The sequence below is a fragment of the Leptodactylus fuscus genome, chromosome 2 (genome assembly GCF_031893055.1).
Source record: "Leptodactylus fuscus isolate aLepFus1 chromosome 2, aLepFus1.hap2, whole genome shotgun sequence".
NCBI lineage: Eukaryota > Metazoa > Chordata > Amphibia > Anura > Leptodactylidae > Leptodactylus > Leptodactylus fuscus.
Genome location: NC_134266.1, coordinates 51023228 through 51037325, shown reverse-complemented (window position 1 = coordinate 51037325; position 14098 = coordinate 51023228). Strand labels below are relative to the sequence as shown.

The following is a 14098-nucleotide window of genomic DNA, read 5'->3' as shown; positions in this document are numbered from 1 at the left end:
ATTTCGGTGAGTTTTTTTGAGCCAAAGCCAAGAGTGGATTAAGCAAAAGGTAGAAGTATAAGAGCTTATTATATATTTCCCATTTCTTTTGTTGCCATTCTTGGCTTTGGCTCAAAAGAAAACGTAACAAAATCTGCAAAAACAAAAAAGCTGCGTTTCCGCAAAGTGGGGCCTCAGCCTAAGGCAAAGGTGCCATGCAGTGTCCGGCAGTACTCTCTGCTTCAATTACACCTATAGGGAAAATGTCGTCGTTTCTGTAGGTATAATTGACATGCTGCAATTCCCTAATTTGTACTGTGTTGTGGACAATAGATCATTTTATTTCTGATCAAAATCCAAATTCAGTAGCAGAATCTATGCTGACACGTAGGGCTCATGCACACGGAGTTAACGCGAGCGTATTTTAGCATAATACACGTGTATAGAATAGACGTGTAAAAATAACACTCCCATTGACTTCAATGAAATTTTTTACACGTTTAAAAAAAACATGTAAAAAAAAGGCGCGTTTACGCGTTTTTTACACGTGTAAAAGATTTCATTGAAGTCAATTGGAGTGATATTTTTACATGTGTATTCTATACACGTGTATTATGCTAAAATACGCTCGCGATAACTCCGTGTGCACAAGCCCTTATAGGTTCATCCATCCTATGATATAACAGACATATCTGCTGATAGACCTGAAGCGCAGCTTTTTGGTGTCCTCTTTCTCCACAGTTTTTATTATATACACACTCTTCTTTATGATCATTCCCATAACAATATAACATACATCTGAATAGCTGGATTGCAATAGAAAGGATAGAGGGACCTCTGCTGGACATTATTGGTATTGACCACTAACCTGTTCTACCAGATTTATCTAGCAAGGCATATTAAAAAATATATATATATTTGAGTGTATATATATATATATATATATATATATATATATATATATATATACACTGTATATATATATATATATTAAAAAGATGATGAATGAATTCCTAGACTTACTACTTCATAGACAACAGAGCTAAGCTGTACATCTACTTTAGCACACTATTCACAACTGACTTGACTCTTTTTCACCAATGAGATCTTATTTGCATATTCCTTACCCAGAATTCTTAGCTGTCCATACATGGTGTAGTACACCCTTGTATTAATCTCTCCCTAATGAGACACATTACCCCTTCTGATCTACATCGAGACCTCTCACACAGCTGATGACGTAGTGATGAGAGGCAAAAACCTCAGAAACATCTGTCTGCAGATGGAGGACTTAGGCCGGGGCCCCACGGGACGTAAACACCGCGATTTCCCTGCAGCGGAGACGCTGCCGGAAAAATCGCGGCGTTGTACAGTGCAGGCAAAGTGGATGGGATTCATGCGAATCCCATGCCCACTTTGCAGAAAAAAATGCAGTGCAGACACACTGCAATTTGCAAAATCGTTGTGAATTTGCAAATCGCAGCATGTCAATTATATCTACAGAAACGCCGGCGGTTTTCCCATAGATATAATGTTATGAGAAAGTCCGCAGAGGAAAACTCTGTGAACTTTCTCTTAAAAGCACTGCGGAAAGAACCGCAATGCGTTCATGGAGCGGTTCTTCCTGCAGCGCTTTAGTGCTGCAGATACGGCCCGTGGGGCCTTAGCCTTATACAGCATTGGCTATTACTCCCAGATTATTCCCTTAGGTTTCTATAAAATCCAGGTATTAATCAATATGGAGCTACCTTCCAGAAAAGTGGTTCTAGGAGCAAATTTCTCTGTTATTTACACATTCTGTACATGAAAAATGAAGTTTATTTAGAATGGTTTTACATGAGGTTAATTAGGTGTATTTTTATGTCTCTTGTATAATGCCTAAAAATCCTAGCTCAAATATGGATTTAATGACTGAGCTAACTGCACTATGGTTCCCTATTAGATTCCTATTATGCTTTTTGTTCAATTTACTAGACCACTGGTTCAGGTTGTATCTGCACAAGATATAAGGAAATATATTTACTAGAGATGAGCGAGTAGTGTTCGATTGAGTAGGTATTTGATCGAAATATTTGTACTTGATCGAATACTACTAGCTATTTGCAGTAAATATTCGATTCAGAACCAGTGTATAGCATTTGGCAAATCAATGCTGGTTCTGCAGCAGGCTCATCCTTCCTAGTCGGGAAAGCTGGCAGCTTACTGTTACGAGGGAGCTGATTTTTTCTCATAGGAATGAATTGACCAGCGTTGATTGGCCAGTGTACAGCATTCGGCCAATCAACACTGGTTCTGCCGGAGGCTCGTCTGTGAGGAGGCAGAGTCTAAGATCGGACCACAGCAGTCTCCATTGTGACTGTTCAGCCAATGACTGGCTGTAGTGGGCAGTCGATTCAGCCAGTGCTTGGTTGAGTAGACATATTTTTGTGTCAAAAGGGACCAGGATTTAACAAAGTGTTATGACATGCAAAAAAAAGGAAAAAAAATCATTCTGAATTTTTTTTCTTTTTTTTAAAACCAATCCCTTGAACTATAATGCAGCTCTGTAGTATAACGTAGCTCTGTAGTATAATGCAACTCTGTAGTATAATGCAACTCTGTAGTATAATGCAGCTCTGTAGTATAATGCAGCTCTGTAGTATAATGTAGCTCTGTAGTATAATGCAGCTCTGTAGTATAATGCAGCTCTGTAGTATAATGCAGCTCTGTAGTATAATGCAGCTCTGTAGTATAATTCAGCTCTGTAGTATAATGCGGCTCTGTAGTATAATACGGCTCTGTAGTATAATGCGGCTCTGTAGTTATAATGCAGCTCTATAGTATAATGCAGCTCTGTAGTATAATGCAGCTCTGTAGTATAACGCAGCTCTGTAGTATAATGCAGCTCTGTAGTATAATTCAGCTCTGTAGTATAATGCACCTCTGTAGTTATAATGCAGCTCTATAGTATAATGCAGCTCTGTAGTATAACACAACTCTGTAGTATAACGCAGCTCTGTACTATAATGCAGCTCTGTAGTATAATGCAGCTCTGTAGTATAACACAGCTCTGTAGTATAATGCAGCTCTGTAGTATAATGCAGCTCTGTAGTATAACACAGCTCTGTAGTATAATGCAGCTCTGTAGTATAATGCAGCTCTGTTGTATCATGCAACTCTGTAGTATACCGCAGCTCTGTAGTATAATGAAGCTCTGTAGTATAATGCAGCTCTGTAGTGTAATGCAGCTCTGTAGTATAATGCAGCTCTGTAGTATAACGCAGCTCTGTAGTATAATGCAGCTCTGTAGTATAATGCAGCTCTGTAGTATAACACAGCTCTGTAGTATAATGCAGCTCTGTTGTATCATGTAGCTCTGTAGTATAATGCAGCTCTGTAGTATAATGCAGCTCTGTTGTATCATGTAGCTCTGTAGTATAATGCAGCTCTGTAGTATAATGCAGCTGTGTAGTATAATGCAGCTCTGTAGTATAACGCAGCTGTGTAGTATAATTCAGCTCTGCAGTATAATGCAGCTCTGTAGTATAACGCAGCTCTGTAGTATAATGCAGCTCTGTAGTATAATGCAGCTCTGTAGTATAACACAGCTCTGTAGTATAATGCAGCTCTGTAGTATAATGCAGCTCTGTAGTATAATGCAGCTCTGTTGTATCATGCAACTCTGTAGTATAACGCAGCTCTGTAGTATAATGAAGCTCTGTAGTATAATGCAGCTCTGTAGTGTAATGCAGCTCTGTAGTATAATGCAGCTCTGTAGTATAACGCAGCTCTGTAGTATAATGCAATTCTGTAGTATAATGCAGCTCTGTAGTATAACGCAGCTCTATAGTATAACGCAGCTCTGTAGTATAATGCAGCTCTATTGTATCATGTAGCTCTGTAGTATAATGCAGCTCTGTAGTATAATGCAGCTCTGTTGTATCATGTAGCTCTGTAGTATAATGCAGCTGTGTAGTATAATGCAGCTCTGTAGTATAATTCAGCTCTGTAGTATAATTCAGCTCTGTAGTATAACACAGCTCTGTAGTATAATGCAGCTCTGTAGTATAATGCGGCTCTGTAGTATAATGCGGCTCTGTAGTATAATGCAGCTCTGTAGTATAACACAGCTCTGTAGTATAATGCAGCTCTGTAGTATAATGCAACTTTGTAGTATAATGCAGCTGTGTTGTATCATGCAACTCTGTAGTATAACGCAGCTCTGTAGTATAATGCAGCTCTGTAGTATAATGCAGCTCTGTAGTATAATGCAGCTCTGTAGTATAACACAGCTCTGTAGTATAATGCAGCTCTGTTGTATCATGTAGCTCTGTAGTATAATGCAGCTCTGTAGTATAATGCAGCTCTGTTGTATCATGTAGCTCTGTAGTATAATGCAGCTCTGTAGTATAATGCAGCTGTGTAGTATAATGCAGCTCTGTAGTATAACGCAGCTCTGTAGTATAATTCAGCTCTGCAGTATAATGCAGCTCTGTAGTATAATGCAGCTCTGTAGTATAATGCAGCTGTGTAGTATAACGCAGCTCTGTAGTATAATGCAGCTCTGTAGTATAACGTAGCTCTGTAGTATAATGCAGCTCTGTAGTATAATGCAGCTCTGTAGTATAATGCAGCTCTGTAGTATAACGCAGCTCTGTAGTATAATGCAGCTGTGTAGTATAACACAGCTCTGTAGTATAACGCAGCTCTGTAGTATAACGTAGCTCTGTAGTATAATGCAGCTCTGTAGTATAATGCAGCTGTGTAGTATAACGTAGCTCTGTAGTATAATGCAGCTCTGTAGTATAATGCAGCTCTGTAGTATAATGCAGCTCTGTAGTATAACGTAGCTCTGTAGTATAATGCAGCTCTGTAGTATAATACAGGCTGTTATTCACTATTAGTGCTGGATAAGTATTGTATTGTGTGTACAAAGCTGCTCCACATTTTACAATGATCAAAGCTGTAAATGGTGCCTTAAAGTGAACATATTCTTTAACTCTGACTTCTAGATCTCTATCACCAAGTGGAAACTATGTCAAGTGATTCATTTTACATGAATTAACAATTTAGTTCTATGTCAGATTGCAATGGCTGTCATAATTGCCATCATTAAAATACTTTACAGGAAACTTGCTGCTAGACTGGTTTACCTTGGCATTATCTATACATGGCCCAACATTCATCATCATGGAAAAGATTGTCCTCTATATAATAAAATAAAGTAGTCTTGTCACCTTTGTATATTAAAAAAAAGTGTTAAAAGTAAGTACTTTGCTATTATGTGACTTGTGTATTATGTGTATTTATATATTTATTTCATTTTTTGCTTCTATGGTCATTACCTATTGTAATAATAATAATAATAACCTATTATTATAGTGATATTGTGATAAATAAAATGATAATGTTTGATGAGCACTGAATTGATCTTCTTTATTTCTCTTACTTATATAGCGCCATCATATTCTGCAGCGCTTTACAGAGACTGTCTCATATAGGATTCACAATCTAAATTCCTATCTATCTATTACGCAGACATTGGGAGAACACACAAACCCCTTGCACATGTGCTCCTTGTTCTTCATACCTGGGACTCCAGTGTTGCAATATGATTAACCATTAATATAGGTATAATTTTATCAGACTTGGGCCTTTCTTAGGCTTTTGGTTGCTATATTTAAAGTGGTTTTCCAGGCTAAAAATGTACCGGATGTTCTTTGGATAGGTCATCAATATTTTTAGCCTGGAAAACCCTTGTAGTAGAAGTTCGTCGGCAGATATTTGCCTATCAAGTGACTCCCAAGCTTTAGTTGGAAAGTACCTCAGGGGAGGTCTCAATCCCAGCAAGTGTTCCTAGAGTCAGCCTATTCTCATATCTCTGATGTTTTTATTAAAGCCTTGCCTATGGATTGGTTTTTCCTGGAATTGTACATGCACGGTATGCTTCCTACTGTGGGCATGAACTCGGCGTCATAGATGAAGCAGACACAAGGTATCAATGAGAATGCTAGTGATGTTGGAACAGATTGGCGCTGTCAGTAAGATCAAAGCAGAAGGCATTAAACAGGGTTTGCTAGCGAAATCTGGAGCACTTATCAGAATTGGGACTGACCTTGTGGAGCTTGCCTCCTTGTTTCCATACATTCTGTCTACAATAAAGATGCCATAGACAACAGATGTATTCACATGTTCAGAAGTGTCCTAGCAAGCATGGGGAGTCATTTGGTAGGAAAATCTGATGACAGTCTCCATGCCTTTGTTTTAGTAAACCAGATGATGTAGGAAGGCGAGCGTTAAATAGCTAAGATCGGAGTTACGCTAGGTTCACACCTGCGTTCAGCACTCTGTTCTGTGCTTTCCGTCTTCTACATGCAAGAAGATGGAAAGCACAGACCGGGTCCGGCCGTGAGCGGCGGTGAGCGTTTTATGCTCTCCGCCGCGAAACCGTTTTTTAAAATCTGGACACAGAGTACTGCATGTCCGACTCTGTGTCCGGATCAAAAAACCCGGTTTCGCGGCGGAGAGCGTAAAACGCTAACAGCCGCTCACGGCCGGACATCTTTCTCACCCATTCAAATGAATAGGTGAGAAAGACTCCTGCAGGTTTCCGTATCCTGCTCTGTTTTATGCAGGAAACGGAAACCTGCATAACGGAGTGCCGGGCGCAGATGTGAATGAGCTCTTACTTGGGGTATGTGGCAGGCCTTATGTCGGTGATGACATGAACAGCTTTTCTGTCCACATCACCGTCCATTTATGGCACTGGCTCTGTAAATGTGCAGCATGTGGCACTAAGAGGTTAAAGAGTTGTTCACATTTAATAATATTACAACACATCATTAGAATATGAACAGGGGCATAACTATGAAAGTCTGGGACCCTTAGCAAAATTTTTATTGCCCCCAAACCACCCTCGCGCATTTCGGCGCAAGCCTTCGTCAGGGGGTGGCGCCGAAATGCGCATCACGCTCGTGGCCCTGTCTACTGTTCAACCGTTTCCTTACTGTTACCCCCACACCATGGGTAAGATTATATTGCTCTATAACATTGTATAGTCATATAATTATGTTGCTCATTTGCTTTGCATGTCTTCCAGTGATCATACAGCAATTGCTGGACTCCATTGGTATACACAGTAGTGACACACAATACACTGACACAATATACTCTGTACTTTCAGTCTTTGACTTTTTTGTCACACTAAATCATATGTTGTAGTCTATACTATTACTTCATATTCTGCCATGGTGTTTTCATTTTATATCTGCTTTTGGCACAGATGTTCAATAATACTATGGGGTCTTTTATGACTTTGTACACATTGTGAATACTTTTTTCAATTCTGTGGCATATTCATCTGCCATATTTGGTGGTCATCAGTACAGGGGCCATAGTTATATGTAGTTATATGGTTGTCCCTTTTATACATGTCTTCTTGGTGTTTTTATATTGTGTTATTTCTTTAAATAAAAATGTGTATTGTATATTTTCACTAATTACTAGAGATGAGCGAACACTAAAATGTCCGAGGTTCGAAATCTGATTCGAACAGTTGCTCACTGTTCGACTGTTCGAACGGATTTCGAACCCCATTATAGTCTATGGGGGGAAATGCTCGTTTCAGGGGTACGCAAAATTCGATAAAATTATACTTACCAAGTCCACGAGTGACGGTGGGGCTGGATTCTTCTTGAAGTCTTCTCCCGGCGCAGCGTTCCCGCGTCTTCTTCCGGCTAGAATTCACTCTGCCTAGGCATCGGGGCCTAGGCAGAGTGAATTCCAGCCGGAAGACGCCGCGGGGACGCTGCACGGAGAAGACCTCTAAAAGTAAGAGAAGAACCAGCGTTGATTGGCAGAATGTATAGCATTCTGCCAATCAACGCTGGTTCTGCATCGAACCTTAAACTGCGAATAGCTAGTAGTGTTCGATCAAGTACGAGTATTTCGAATACCGTAGTATTCGATCCAACACCTACTCGATCGAACACTACTCGCTCATCTCTACTAATTACGACTGGTTTGTGATTTGTTTACCTTGAGTATATACTTACCTGGTCCTGTTTTGGGTCCATGTTTTTCTTAGCACCAACACAGTACTGTATACTAGCACCCACACAATATAATGCCTTTTTCCTGGCCCCACACAGTATAATGCCCTTTTACTGGGGTTCTCATAGTATACTGCCCCCTTTATTGGCCCCACACAATATAATGCCCTTTTACTTGTTCCCTCATAGTATACTGCCCCCTTTATTGGGCCACACACAGTATAATGCCCCCTCTACTAACTCCCCCACAGTATATTGCCCCTTTACTGTTTACTGTACGGGTTATATGGTTCCCTTTATTGACTCCAAATTACATTGGAACATAGTGTGCAGCACCCCGGAGGCCAAAGCGGATGCAGCCATGAGTATGAGTGGGGATGGCTAAGTGAATATCAGACATTACCTGCTGGAATAATCCCGTAGGTATCGGCCTATTTAAAAAATAATAATAAAATTGGGTAAACCTGTTCAGCAAAGCTCTCAAACACTAGATTGTACAGTAGAATGATTCGGTAGAATTCTAAATATGGGATCACACACATTTTATTTTACACCAAGTTTATTGTACAGACTTATGTATAATCACACATGTGCATTTATATGGTCGCTAACTTTCTGACAAATTTTGCATAAATCAACAGTGCAGGTGAAAAGAACAAGCCTTGTAATCAGGGGCGTAACTACCGTGGTAGCAGCAGTAGCAGCTGCCACAGGGCCCGGGCCATTAGGGGGCCCGGTGACAGCTGCTACCGCTGCGTTTTTTTTTTTTTTTTTAAAAAAAGTCCGTTACGGGCCCCATTCACTTGCCGATCCTGGCTGGGCCGGGATCGGCAAGTGACACTGCGGGGCCCACAGAGGCTATCATTATACTCGGGGGTCTTTGCAGACCCCCGAGTATAATGATCGGCGCACCGGGAGGGGTAAGGTAACATAAAAAACAGTGTTACTTACCTCTCCGCGATCCTGCCAGGCCTCCGTCATTCGTGTCTGACGTCACATGACCCAGGCCAGCTTCCCGGGTCATGTGACGTCTGACGTCATTAAAGCTGGACAAGAGCGGACAGGACAGCCGACAGGAACAGGTAAGCAACTGTCTCTGTTCTTTTAATGGTTTTAATCCCCCGGGTCTCCGATTATTATACTCTGGGTTCTTTTCAGACCCCAGAGTATAATAAATGTTTATAGGTGTCCGCAGTGGGACATATGGGGACACTATGGGGGATAATACTGTGTGTGCAGGGGCACTATAGGGGTTAATACTGTGTGTACATTGGACACTATAGGGGTTAATAATACTGTGTGCATTGGACACTATAGGGGTTAATAATACTGTGTGCATTGGACACTATAGGGGTTAATACTGTGTGTGCATTGGACACTATAGGGGTTAATACTGTGTGTGCATTGGACACTATAGGGGTTAATACTGTGTGTGCATTGGACACTATAGGGGTTAATACTGTGTGTGCATTGGACACTATAGGGGTTAATAATACTGTGTGTGCAGGGGACACTATAGGGGTTAATACTGTGTGTGCAGGGGACACTATAGGGGTTAATACTGTGTGTGCATTGGACACTATAGGGGTTAATAATACTGTGTGTGCAGGGGACACTAGGGGTAAATACTGTGTGTGCAGGGGACACTATGGGGGATAATACTGTGTGCATTGGACACTATAGGGGTTAATACTGTGTGCATTGGACACTATAGGGGTTAATACTGTGTGCATTGGACACTATAGGGGTTAATACTGTGTGCATTGGACACTATAGGGGTTAATACTGTGTGTGCAGGGGACACTATTGGGGATAATACTGTGTGCAGGGCTTACTAAGGGACATAATAGAGTGCGGAGGAGGGGGTCAGTCGAGGTCTTCGGCATCGGTTTGGGGAGGGGGGGCCCCATGTCAAAAGTTCGCCACGGGGCCCCGCCATTCCTAGTTACGCCACTGCTTGTAATATATTGTATTATATTGAAAACTCCACCCCCCAACCAAATTACATGCTCTCTGATTACAGCTTTACATAGAAGTAGTATGGAGAGGGGGAGTAATGATCAGGAGTGACAGAAGAGACAAACATAAAGACAGAGGATAATGCAGCTAAGTAAGAAGTTTCTATTTCAACCCAAGTGCCTTATGCACATCTACTTGTGTGTAGTATATCAGAGATATCATAGCAACTAGTCTACACTCCCCAGCTCAGGGACAACTAGAATATTAAGGATAAAGCCTGAAGAAGGGCAAACTTCTAAAATGCAGAAAACAAGGCAGATATTGACCAGAAATAGTGTTATTTATCATGTGCACAAACAGGAGAAATGTATTATCCCATCTATGCCAGTTTTCTGGTGTAGATGGATAATAAAGTAGCATACCGTATATACTCGAGTATAAGCCGACCCGAATATAAGCCGACCCCCCTAATTTTACCACAAAAAACTGGGAAAACTTATTGACTCGAGTATAAGCCTAGGGAGGAAATGCAGAAGCTACTGGGAAATTTAAAAAATTTAAATGGTCGGAGTTTTGGGGTGCAGTAGATGTTGGATGCTGGGAAAGGGGAGGGGGTGTTTTGGTTCTCTGTCTGCCCCTTCCCTGAGCTTGTGGACTGTTTTTCTTCCCACACTTGGAATTCAGTCTGGCTGAATATATGGTATCTGCAGTGCTCCTATTAACCCCTTCTCAACGGAACAGGAGCACTGCAGATCCCCTATATTCAGTAGACCAGGCACTTTCAGACACAGGGATTCCTAATGTGTATAATGTGTTTCACAGTCATTTTTTTTTTTTTACTTTTGTATGTATTCTAGGGAAAGGAGTGATTTAGAACTTTTATTTTTTTATCTTTTTTTTTTTTTTGCACTATTTTATGGGAGAGTCTATACATTAATATTGTGGCTGGTCATAGACCCCCCCTCCTAAAAAAAATAAATAAATAAAAATATTTTTTTTTATTTTTTTTTGCTGACTCGAGTATAAGCCGAGGGGGGCTTTTTCAACACAAAAACTGGGCTGAAAAATTCGGCTTATACTCGAGTATATACGGTACTTTGCCATTACTTGCATCAAAGATGCACCCGATAACCTGTTATACATCTTGCATGCCAGTTCCTGGTCAGAGCGGGGTGAAGAGCAGGGTGTGATGTGGTGGGGACACCTTATTTGTTATAATTCACTCCAGAAAGCTGGTATGAGTTATACTAGAAATCTACATCAGTTCCAGGCTGGCCTAATTTTCCATTCTGGCTCACGTGTGGGCAATTCTGGTGCAGATTCTGGGACTTTATTAAGATTGGTGTAGGAAACTACAGTGTTAATAAATTCTCGTCACTGAAATATTGATTTATGCAAAAGTTTGTTGAAAGGTTAGGTATTTTAATAGTCACACTCCACACATCGAGGAAGATTTATTAATGTATATACGTCAACTTTCTGACATAAGTACATTGAAATTGATGACATTTGGAATGAAAGTCAAAACTCTGCACAACTGTTTTTTTTTTTTTTTGGACACATTTGGATATTTCCAAAAACGTAGGCAAGTTTAAGAATCGCAAGGAGCACTACCTATTCACTAACATTTTTACCACTTATCTATTTCTAAAAGTAAGGGGATACAAGGCCAAGTGCAATCTAGCATTGTTTTTAGCTTATACAAGATTCATCAGTAGAGTGTGTGCTCCGCTTTTTTGCTGCGGGATGCCACATGGGGCCTTAGTCTTTAAAGGGAATATGTAACATTAAAAAGAGGTCTGATCTGTAGGCAGAAAGGTATAAAGTAGGAGAAACTAAACTGATTAATGATTAGTGTTTTTCTTTTAAAATATTCTGCCTAATTTGCTATTTATTGAATTAAAACTGTGAACATTTTAGGCCTAGGAGCCATAAGGATTCTTCTCCTGAGTAAGTAACAGCTATCTCCTTGTACATACTTGTAGCGAAGGCTGTCAATCATAGAGCAGCACTACCCTCTGGACTCCAAAGACCACATTGAGCAGAGTTTTAGCCTAAGGGTCTATTCACACGGAGGAAAATGGTGTGGAATTTGCCTCAGATTCAGCGCTAAAAAAAAGCCTCCCATTGACTTCAATGGGTTCCTTTAGCAGAAAAAGGAACCCATTGAAGTCAATGGGAGGCACTTTTTAGCGCTGAATCTGACGCAGATTCCATACCGAATTCAGCACCGTTTTCTTCCGTGTGAATGCACCCTTAGAGTTTTAGCAGGCCGACTATTTGCCCAAAAAACTAAACATCAGTCTGCTTAGCTCCTCCAGCACAATAAAATGCTCTGCAGATTTGACTATATGTTCAATGTGGCAGGTTCCCTTCATTACATTTAGGTTTTCTAGCTCCCAGATAGATTTTCATACTGATGACTTATCTATAGCATAGGTCCTAAGCGTCTGATCCAGCAGGGTCCGACACTGCGCTTATCAGCTGATACAGCCATATCCCAGCACTGGACAGGATGAGGCCAGAAGCTGCTCTGCTACTATTCAAGTAATAAGAATTGCAGTACCCTGGGGTCACCACTATACTGTGGACGTGGCTGCAGCTCTGCACCTATTACTTGAATAGGAGCAGCACTGCTCCTGGTCTCATCCTGTGCAGTAACTTCCTGCGCTGGGACACGGCAAGATCAGCTCATTGGTGTGGTGTCAGATCCCTACTGATCAGATACAGATGACCTATCCTGTGGATATGTCATCTCATCAGTATAAAAAAAAAATCACCTGGGGGCTGTAAAACCTCTTTAGGTCCCATGTTGTAGAAATGCAGCATTTTCTGTTGCAGATTTTGTTGCTCTTTTTTTGAGCCAAACTGAGGAGTGGATTGAAAATTACATGGACAATATAAAAGAAGCTCTTAGACATTTCCCTTCGGTTAAATCCATTTCTGACTTTGTCTCAAAAAAATGCAGCAAAATCCACAATAAAAAAAAGTGCTACATTTCCGCAACGTGGGGCCTTATTCTAAATCTGTAGTTCTCAATAACCCGTGTTTTTAACTTTTCATAGCCAGGACTTCTTGATCTTGGTTATTTTAGCCTTACTACTGTGCTTAATATCTGGACTTTGTCTTGAGGTAGCGTCATCGTTATCTTCATTGGTGAATGATATTGTGCTTGTTGGTGGAGAAGGTAGAAAACCTATCTTCTCTGGAGATAAACTTGAGGAAGTCTTTAAGACAAATCGTTCTTGTATAGTGTCTTTTAAATGGATAAGCAGGTTATTTTGCTCGGGGTGCAGCACCCTGGGCCTCTTCTTTTTCTTGCTCTTGAATTCACAACAGGTGTTACAGGCAACCGCTAGGATCCGAAGCACATAGAACCAGCCCAGGTAATGCAACTCAACAATGTTCAGTATAAAACAACCAAGTCCAACTCCAAACATGAAGTTAAGAAAGACGGTCTTCTCGGTAGCCCTGGAGACAAAACAATCAGTCTTGGTGGGACAAGGGTATGTATGGCACTGGAAAAGATGAGGGACCTCAAAGCCATAAAGATAGTACTGTCCGACTAAGAATGCCAATTCCATCACTGATCTGAGGACCACGTGAACAATGTAAATGATATGCATCTTGTCAAACACTGGAACAGGACCTCGGATGGGATCATTAGCAATTTTGGGTCTAAACCTGTCTCCTTTCTTGGATATGTCTTTAACTTCGGTGTGTTCATCTGCTTCTGGATTAGTCAGTAAACTTTCTCCAATTGATAAGCTCTGGAGCAATTCCATGACATAGGCCCTTTCCAGGTCAGTTTTTTCATCTTTAGCAATTTTATGAAGGACGTAGATTATGTAAAAGATGGAAGGAGTGGACACCAGGACAATCTGAAATATCCAGAACCTGAGATGTGAGACGGGGGCAAAGCTATCGTAACATACGTTGTTACAACCTGGTTGAAGGGTATTGCAGGTAAATTTTGACTGTTCATCTCCATACATAGCATCTCCCACCAGTGTTACTAGGAGAATTCTGAAAATGAGCAGCATTGTCAGCCATATTTTCCCAATAACCGTTGAGTGGTTCTGGACTTCTGTTAAAAGGCGACCTAAAATTGACCAGTCGCCCATATTTTA

At 40.8% G+C, this 14098-nt stretch overlaps 1 protein-coding gene across 1 annotated transcript; it reads right to left on the bottom strand.

Moving 5' to 3' along the window:
- Positions 1–12999: 12999 nt before the first annotated feature.
- On the bottom strand, positions 13000–14092 carry LOC142193643 (gap junction delta-2 protein-like). The gene has a single exon (XM_075262631.1). The coding sequence runs from the start codon at positions 14090–14092 to the stop codon at positions 13028–13030; it is 1065 nt and encodes a 354-aa protein (XP_075118732.1). The 3' UTR covers positions 13000–13027.
- Positions 14093–14098: the final 6 nt, after the last annotated feature.

Excerpts from the sequence above, each read along its gene's own strand:
- LOC142193643 (XM_075262631.1), bottom strand. The coding sequence starts at position 14,092 with ATGGGCGACTGGTCAATTTTAGGTCGCCTTTTAACAGAAGTCCAGAAC.